At 30.5% G+C, this 10,233-nt stretch overlaps 1 protein-coding gene across 3 annotated transcripts in view; it reads left to right on the forward strand.

The window, feature by feature from the left end:
• LOC106786185 (ecdysone-induced protein 74EF) overlaps positions 1 to 10,233 on the forward strand; it is a 214,458-nt gene that overhangs the window by 149,408 nt on the left and 54,817 nt on the right. Inside the window, exon 1 of one of the 3 annotated variants that reach the window (XM_014747305.1) lies at positions 7,317 to 7,878. The exons of the other annotated variants lie outside the window; for them this stretch is intronic. Within the exon in view, the coding sequence (XP_014602791.1) occupies positions 7,461 to 7,878 (418 nt within the window). The 5' untranslated portion in view covers positions 7,317 to 7,460. Of the gene's footprint in view, positions 1 to 7,316; positions 7,879 to 10,233 lie in introns of those variants that run through there. 3 annotated transcript variants of the gene reach the window in all.

The following is a 10,233-nucleotide window of genomic DNA, read 5'->3' on the forward strand; positions in this document are numbered from 1 at the left end:
AAATAATATAAATAATATAAATTCGATATATATATATATTGAAAAAATTAGACATACAGATGTGTTACAGATAAATATTACAATAAATGATTCAAAAAAAGAAATAATTCGAATAGCAAGCACATGTTTATTAATGATTCGTCGAGATAATAGATAAGAATAATAAGGAAGGAATTATTTCTATATGTAGATATTTCAAGATTATTTGTCTTGGTCTTTATATTAATCAGAAGAGTTAGTGGATAATTTCGAATAAGTAGGATCATTTCTTCAAATGATTATATTTATCATTGGTTCACGTTGACACATTTACTGGTTACATTTCTACACATGAATTTTAATAGTAAAAGATTTTCATGTGTAGTCTCTACGTAATACAAAATACACTTACACGTTTATATATACTTACATACACATCATACGTTTATGCTTGAACACACAGTGGGCGTATTTCTTTTCCTTATAGCATATAATTACAAACGATCTGAGAATTATTCTACGTGCATCGATGATCACTATTCACACACAAAGAAAATCAAGACATATGTGTATATATATATATATATATATTGGGTCAGGGAAAAAAGTTTATTCATATTTTAGAAGAAAAAAAATGAAACAAGTTTGTTATGATCGTATTATTTTGTATCCAGGTATTCTACAAACGTTTACAAACTGTTTCATAATGTTATATTAATTTCTTATTGTATATCGTGATTGTTTATCTGCCGATTTTTATCTATCAATTTTTTTTCTATATTTTTTTTTTTTCTTCTTCTTCTATTTTTTGCTTCCAATATTATCAAAGTTATTATACGATTTTAAAAGTAGTCTATCGTGAAAATACGAAGAAACTTTTTCCCCTACCCAATATATATATGTTACTGTCAAAGCCGGAAATCAGTCATTGCTAGTAATTCCTCTAGGCATTACTATGAATGCAAAGAGCATTCAAAAGCAAATCATTAAGATCCGCTTGCTTTAACTATAAAACATTAAATTAAAGTACACTCTTTTATCTACACGTAGAGTACCATATCGAGTTATAAATTTAGCATGTAAAGTTCTGAAAAATGTTCACAGAATGCAATGCTGTAAATTGTGCATCTTTGCAATTTTTTTGAAAAGTTTTCGTAAATATTTTTTATTCTACGCGTCATTTGTTTTTATTCTACGCGTAGGCAAAAGAGTGTAATTTAATTTAATATAAGTTTCATTAAAATCTATTCACTTTTAGTATAAAAAATGTTTACCAAAACTTTTCAAAAAAATTGCAAAGTTGTACAATATACAGCATTGCAATCTCTGATATTTCTTTGAAATGGTTGCGTAGGATATCAAATAGGATATCAAAGTATTATGTGCGATGCCTAGGAAAAACTGGAAGAATTTTTTAATTTCCGACTTCGTCTGAAGGCTCTTTGCATTCATAGTAATGCCGAGGAATTACTAGCAACGACTGATTTTCGGCTTTGACGGTAACATATATATTCTTAAGTATAGAACACAACCGCAAAACCGAAATCAAAACTTCGTAAACCTGCACCTAAGGAGGGGGGGAGGGAAAGAAGTACGAGAGATTAAACCGATCTTACCTCATAGCCTCGAAATCGTATGAGGGACATATTTTTATTTTTTATATTGTTTTTTTTTCATTTTTTAATTCCTTTTACTTTTTTTTTTTTTTGTATACGCAAGACGTCGCACCACATACTTGTGTAAGATAGAGAAAAATAAGGAAGATAAAAAGAATGAGAAAAGTATTATATTGTATTATGCATGCTTTATTATTATTGTTATTATTATTTATTTTTTGTTATTTAAATAATTGAATTAACAAAATATTTGATAATAAATAGTAATAATAATAAGCATTGTTTTAATTATTTCAATGCAATAATACGTGGGATTGAATTGAAATTNAAGCATTGTTTTAATTATTTCAATGCAATAATACGTGGGATTGAATTGAAATTATGATTATACAATAATAATAATAATTATTATTATTATTATTATCTATAAAAGTTGTTATATATAATATGATGTTTCGTATTATTTAGCAATGAGAATCGAGGAAGTTTAGTTCAATCGATAAGAATCTATCATTTAGGTTTTATCACTAATATTTTTTCTTAACACGTATCGTAAGCAATTTTCTCAGATATTCGACCGATAAGCCATAGCGCCGATAAATCAATAAGATTAAAAGATGATTAATATTGTCGTTCAACTAAAAGCACTCATTCTAGAATACGAACAGGTGATTTGCGAGAGAACGAGTATGTATTATTCACTCATAACCCTCTCACCCTTTTAATATATCTCTCTTTAATAATATTGTTCCAATCGTAACAATTGTGGACACCAAATTACACTAACAGCTGATTTGAATTAATTATTTAAACAACAACAAAAAATATACAATTATATAGATATTTATAATAATTAATTTAAATGAATATTCAATCAAAAACGTATTATTACATTAAAATAATTAAAACATTATTATTACTATATATATATATATATAGTAATTCGTTTATATATTAAATAAATTATATTAAATAGATTTTTGTGTGTAGAAAAATTTTGACATATATTATTACACATTATAAGATACACATTTATAATTATTAATTTTAGTTTGTTAGATTTTTATAAATTTATTATAAAGGTACATAATATATATAAAAATTCCAAATAACGAAACATTTCAATTTGAATTAACAAATATATTATTACTTCATTCTATCTCTCTCACGCCAGTAATATAATAATTTCTTCGAAATATTATTATTCTCTTTATATCCGAAAAATAAATTCTACAATAATACGAACAGTTTTGAATTCGAAGGAACAAAAATAATACTTATCTATCTATCTATCTATCTATCTATCTATCTATCCTTTCAATTAAAAGTTCTTACTTTTTAAAAAAACATACACAAAAAAAGCGAAGGAAAAAAAAGGATCGTATAAAACAAAAAACCAAAAGTCATCATCATCATCATCATCATCATCATCTTCCATTCGCGGAAATTGTTAATGAGAATTGGCTCGAGTGCGATAGCTGTCAGGTTTAATCGATATATCGTACTTGTTGTCGTCGTAGTCGTAGATAAAAAAGATCTAAACCGGAGTAAGCAAGAGAAAGAGAGAGAGAAAAATAATCAAAAGAAATAGAAAGAAATAGAAAGAAATAGAAAGAGAAGACAGGATCTTCGAAAAATCATTCTCCTCCGGCGATGACCTCGGACGCTCGTTCACCCGCTGCAAGATCAACTGAAATAGAAGAAGCAGAAACAGAAGAAGAAGAAGATGAAGATGAAGATGAAGCAGAAGAAGAAGAAGAAGATAAAGAAGAAGAAGAAGAAGAAGACACATATACACACAAGCATATACAAGTTGTTCTTCTTCCTGCGAGCCTAACCGCTCGTCGTCGCAACCGATCGCTCGGTTGAGGATCGACAAGGTCAGGGACTCGTAACGCACGCCATAGAAAGAAGAAAGAAAGAAAGAAAGAAAGAAAGAAAAAGAGAGAGAGAGAGAGAGAGAGAGGGATGGTTAGTGGTGGTAGAGTATATGGATGAGGATGAGGTGGATGAGGTGGTAGGGTGGGGAGGGAAAGAAAACTGAGAGTTTTACAAAGCCATCGTTTGCACACATGCACATACACACATACACACATATATATATATACATGCACGTTTCCACGAAAGGCGAACGACGGGAGACGACTACCGGTAAAGAAAAAAAAAAATAAAAGAGAGAGAGAGAGAGAGTATAGTGAGAGGGGGTGACTGGGTGGGAAGGAGAGAGAAGGGAAAAAAACAAAAACCTCGTCGATCGATCGATCTTCACCGTCCTATCCCAATAAACGAATCAGTATAACACGATAAAGACAAAATAATAAAAGTGCTTACGTATGATATTTTATTCCTATCATATGCATATAAGGTGTGTTTGTCCTCTGTGTGCTGTGTGTGTGTGAATATGTGTATGTCGTGTGTATATATTTGTTCGTTCTTTCGCACCTTCATATTATGCGAATAATTATATATTGAGATTATTTAAAAAAAAAAAAATACTTAAGCGATTTCAACTGTGAGTCATTTTAACTGAATTTTAATAAGTTATTCTCTCTCTGTGTTAATATTAATGAACATTATAATTGTTAATTAAATTATATTATGAAAAGTTGTGACAATCATCGATTAGATTGAAAATCGAAAGTGTAGAACTACAAAAATCTAGCTCTTTTCGTTTAATAAAAATATTTTAATTGATGGTTTATTCTTATTTCGAGAAAACAAAAAAGAAAAACAATTATAAAAATATTTATTCTAACTTATATATTAGAGCATACTTAAACCTCGTATATAATATATATATATAATATATATAAGTAGTAGTAGGAGGAAGAGAAGAGAAAAAGACAAAAAAGAATAAGAAAAAGAAAAGAAAAGGGCGTCGTAAGGGGCAGAACATTGCGGTAGGCTACGCATCCGTTCGTCTCGAACGACGTTACACGTCTCTCTGTGTGTGCGTGTAGTATCTCGCTATTCGTACGAGAGAAGAAGAAGAAGAAGAAGAAGAAGAGGAGGAGGAGGAAGAAGAGGAAGAAGAGGAGGACGAGAAAGACGAAGAAGAAGTAATAGAGAAGAGAAGAAAAGAATAAGAAGAAGGAGAAGAAGAAGAGAACGGCGGTGGTGGTGGTTGTTGTAGGGTGGGGGGAGAAGGAGAAGTAGTAGTAGTAGATAGAGAGTGATGGTAGGACGAGCATGAAGCGGGGTGGGGAGGGAGTAGGCCGGGCTAGGGGACGGTGGTGCGTTAGTCGTGCAGGAGGCGGGAGGAGAGGTGGTAGGGAAGTAGTAGTAGAGTAGTTAGTGGTGGGGGGTGACGGTGGTGAGCTTAGTAGTACGGAACGAGCCGAGCTTGGCCGAACGTGTAGAAAGAGTGAGAGAGATAAAGAGTGAAAAGGATAGAAGTACTCGCGTATATACGTTCGGGATCGGGCGGCGTGAGCGAACGTTTACGAACGGTACGAACGTACACGAACGTACACGAACGTGAACGAGCGAGAGCGAGAGCGAGAGTGAGTGAGTGCGAGTGAGTGAGTTAGTTAGTTAGCTAGCTAGCTAGTGAGCGAGCGAGTGAGTGAGTGAGTGAGTGAGTGAGTGAGAGAGAGAAAGAAAGAAAGAACGAGTCCGGCGCTCGAACTTGTGGAGTGTGAGTCTGGAGTAGTGAGTGAACGAGTCTGGACTAGCGGGCTACCCCGGTTCCGAGTCAGTCAGTGTGCCACCGGCAACCGTAGCCTCGTCGCGCGACGAACGTGGGATATTATAACGCGACCGAGAGACGAAGATCACACATATATATACACACGACTCGCGACGACGTCTACGAATATTATACTTCACATATATATATAACGTTATATATACGGGGGAACACTTTTGGTGTTTTCTTTTATTTCTTTTTTTTCCATTTTCTCTTTATTATATAGTATACTTTGATTATATTAAATTACGTTTTATCATATTCATATTATATATATATATNACTCACGTTTAACAAAGTGTCTATTCAAATTATTTCGATCGAAAGTAAAATCTTTTACAATTATTATTAATAATAATAATAATAATAATAATAAACACACAACGATGTAAAGATTTATATCAACTTTGTTTTATACAAACACGTATATATATATATATATATATATATACGTGTTTGTATAAAACAAAGTTGATATAAATCTTTACATCGTTGTGTGTTTATTATTATTATTATTATTATTATTAATAATAATTGTAAAAGATTTTACTTTCGATCGAAATAATTTGAATAGACACTTTGTTAAACGTGAGTGAAAGACGTTTTTAAAAAGGAATACAAATTGTATTATTAAAAAAAGTAATACAGAGAGTTTATATCTCGTTTGTTATTATTTTTAATCATCTGACATACACTATTTCGTATTGTTTGTTGATATATTATTATGTATGTGCGCGTGCGTGTTCTCGATAAGTTGTGCTTTTCCTCCTCTTGAAGATCTTTTTAAAACGTGTGTGCAGAGACACAGACACAGACATAAACCACACACACACACACACACACGGAGACACGCTTTTCTTTTTTTTATTCTCTTCCTTGTTCACGTTTACCTTTCTTTTTTCTTTCTCTTTCTTTCTTTTATCCCCCTCGTGATTTTGTACTCTTCCCCGTTGTTATCGGCATCTCGTCGTGGATGAAGTGTTAATATTTCGTCTGGTGCAAAGAAGGAAAAGAGGGGAAATAGAGAAAAGAAAATTAGATAAATAGAAAAAGATCTAAATAGAAAAAAAAAAAAAAAGAGAAAGAGATATAGAGAATGTGTTGAAGAAAAACTAAGAAGAGGAAGAGAAACGGGATATATTATGTTCGTTGGAAGATAAGAGGACAACCGGTGTGTGTCAGGTCGGTGTTCGAGGTCATAGAAGAAAAAGCCAAATGAATTTTATTAATGGATAATACAAAAAAATTAAAACATCAAAGATATATATATATTATTTTCCAATACTATTAATTAATGTCTTCTTTTTTTAAAAATCCATCAAAAATAAAACACATATATAAGGATTAAACCAAAATAATAATAATTGCGAATAAAATTTAAAAGGGTGGAGAGAAAAAGTTTAAAAAAAAAGAAATTCGCAATTAATAAATGTGTGATGATTATTTATCCTGGCAAGGCCATTACGATTGATACGAGACAAGAGAATAGCAATAATAGGTGTGAGAGGTGAAAGAGGTGGAAGAGGGAGGAAAGCCAGACCGGAAGTGAACGCGCGACCGCGAGAGGTACGTCGAACCTCTTCTCCCCCACTCTCTTTCTATCTTTCACTCTCGTTATCCTCTCCTCTGGCAGTAGTATAATATCGCAAAGATCGCGATTACTCGAGAAAAAGAGGAAAGAAGAAGATTAACCCGTGCGCCACGTATATACATGTACATGTACGTCGTGTACGTGTACGTGTACGTGTACGAATATAACGAGAGGAAGAATAATTTAATGAATAATTATCGATAAATGAATCGAAAAGATCGAAATGACGAGTAAATCGAATTTATTCACCAAAAGTAAAAGTTGAAGAAGAAGTAGAAGAAAAGAAAATCTATAAAACAGGAATAGAAGAATTGTGTGTGATTATAAGAATATATAGTTTAAATAATAATATTCAATATATAATGCTGGAGATGATTATTATTATTATTATTACAATGATAATAATATAAACGTGATCTGTTGTTGTTGGTTCTTTTTTTTTTTTTTTCTTCTTAAATGTGTGTCGTGTTCAGTTGCGAAAATTTACTTTTCGCTTTGATTCGAAATTTAATTTAATTTCGAATAATAATAATATCGAGAAGAATACTACAGGGTGGTAATAGAAGATACAAAATTACTAAACGAGATGCTCGAGGATCAGCCATTGGACCTTAGCGTCCGAGTCGGGGATTATGCCGAATTAGCAAGGGAAGAAAATGATCAACAGGATCATTTGGATCGTAAAGATCGTATCAGAGATCAACACCAACAACAATACCACCAACAGCAACAGCAACAACAACAACAACAACAACATCAACAACAGTTGCATCAGCAAAAACAGGAACAGATCGACGATTACGGAAATGCAGCAGCTAGTCTGAGGTTAAGAGGATGTTTCGTTGGTACCAGTTCAGATTACTCTCAAGACAGAGAAGATCGTACCTGTTCTGAGGATTCTGACGATTCGTGCTCGGATAACAATCAGAAGGATGGTACCGCGAGGTCGAGGTCCAGACCGCCTGGTACCAAACCCTACAAAAAGAACCTCATGCGGAGATACCGTGAGTCCCAACACCGATACACATATTTCTTCTTCTTTTTTTCTTCTCATAAATTTCTTTTCTTTTTAAAAACATTTTTGTCCCAACCTCCTTTCCCTTTCCCTTTACCACCTTTCTCTTTCTTATTTTCCTTTTTTGTTCTCTTTTTTATTATTATTAGTTGAAAATATACTCTGGCAAAGAAATACTTCATTTCTAGACACAGTTTCGTTAGATTTTTTTTAATTAATAACATAACTAAATTATTTTCTATCATTATCCGGATAATTCGTGTATTTTTCATTCATTTGTGTTCGATATTTAATTGTGACATAATCTTTTTTGTGTGTTTGGTAATTGTAATTATATTAGTAAATTATTATATTAAAAATACGAAATAGTAACTTGATTTTTTTTGAAATGTTATTTTCGATTTGAGAAATTAGGACAAATTTATGTTACGATCTAATAAGTTTGTATAAAAGGTTCAAGGCTGAAATTATATTCAATTCGGATTCTATTATTAAATGAATTTGTGCATACATAACGTACGTTATGCACGTTAGAATGCATTGATTTTTATATTAGTCAATGTGATATTTCAAAGAATCTCATTTCCAAATCGTAATAGATAATATAATTTCAATAAATAGTAAATATTTTTTATACTAAATATAAAATCAATACAAGAAGGTATATACGTAATAATATTCACAAATACGTGAAAATCTGTATTTACCGAGAGATAGTATAGAAAATTATGAATGTAATTCATTAAACGTACAAATATTTACATTTTGTTTCGAACGTGGGAGAGAGATGATGCATCGATAAGAAGATTATTGAAAAATAATTAACAAAATTACTTTTCAAATTGATAACACATAATAGAATGTTACTATTTTTCAATGAAAAAACAAACGTAATTTTGTTCTAAAAAATGTTTAAATGGGAGGGGTGGTTGGAAGGTGAGAAGAAAAAATATTAGAAAGATTCGCGAAAGATGATATATAAATCGTTGACTCATAATTTTGATATTTCGATACAAATGATTGTTCTTGCATATATATAAACGATAATAGAATAGAATTTATAGAACAAAATAATAAAGTTTAAATCGAAATCTTCGTCATTTTACTTTCCATTCGTCATCAGAATAAGCCGCACCTCAGTTTCTTAACGTTAACCGAAACTATCTTTAAAGTTAGAAAAAGATGAAGAAGGATAAGAATAAGAATAAATAGAAATAGTAATAGTAGAAGAAGAAAAAGATGAAGAGGAATAAGAATAAGAAGAATAAGAATAAGAATAAGAAAAAGTCATCTCAGACTAACGACTGAAAGACGAGTTAGAGAGAAAGGTTGGTTGGTTGACTTTAAACGTTTAGATTGCCTCGAGCTATCAACGATATTTTCTAACATACATATATACATACATACATACATACATACATACATAAGCTTTTACAGCAGAGAGATGCTTCATCGGTTATATTTCTACGGAAGATCATTGGTTATTTTTTTAAATCAATTTATTATTATTATTATTATTATTATTATTATTATTATTATTATTGATAAATAAATAAATATCAATATTTTATTTAAAATATACAAAAATACATTTTTGTTTCGTAATATTTCTTATTACAATAATTCATTTTGTTCGATTAATATAATCTACATATGTTTGATTATAATTCGAATAACACACACACACACACACACAAATAATATATCAATGAAATATTTAGCTTGTCAAATTGTCCAATAGTAATAGTACGTATAATATTTGATCATAATTGGTTATAAATTCGAACGTATCGTAATCATTTTCGAAATAAACCGTAAAAATTTGAACTGGTTGTTCTTTGTTAAAGTAATCTAATGTTTTTTTTATTGATTATTGTTTATATGACTTTCCTTAAAAGGAAATTCTATTTATTACAAATATTATTCTTGCTACACACATGCGCAACAACATTCGGAAAATCATATAAACAATGTTTCATAAAAGAATTATCATTATTAATAACGTGTCAGTCTAAAGGTGAATTTCGAAGAGGACGGTACATAGATCATATACTCCGAGTTTTTAGATAACACTAGACATTTATTTCGATTTAATTAACAATTATATATTTTAATACTCTAATATATTTTACTTATATTTAAGATTGTTTAACGTTATCTCTATTACTGTTTTTTTTTTTACGAATTATTATTATTACGATAAAAAAGATTTTCTATTGATGACATCTTGACGTTTGAATGGAAAAATTATTTGAAAAAAAATACTTGTTAAAAAGTTAATTTCTTTAATTGTTTTTCTTTTTCTTTCGATATTATATTTTCTATTCTTTTAATATTATAACAA

The sequence above is a fragment of the Polistes canadensis genome, unplaced genomic scaffold, assembly GCF_001313835.1.
Source record: "Polistes canadensis isolate GaletaPanama2010 unplaced genomic scaffold, ASM131383v1 scaffold_67, whole genome shotgun sequence".
NCBI lineage: Eukaryota > Metazoa > Arthropoda > Insecta > Hymenoptera > Vespidae > Polistes > Polistes canadensis.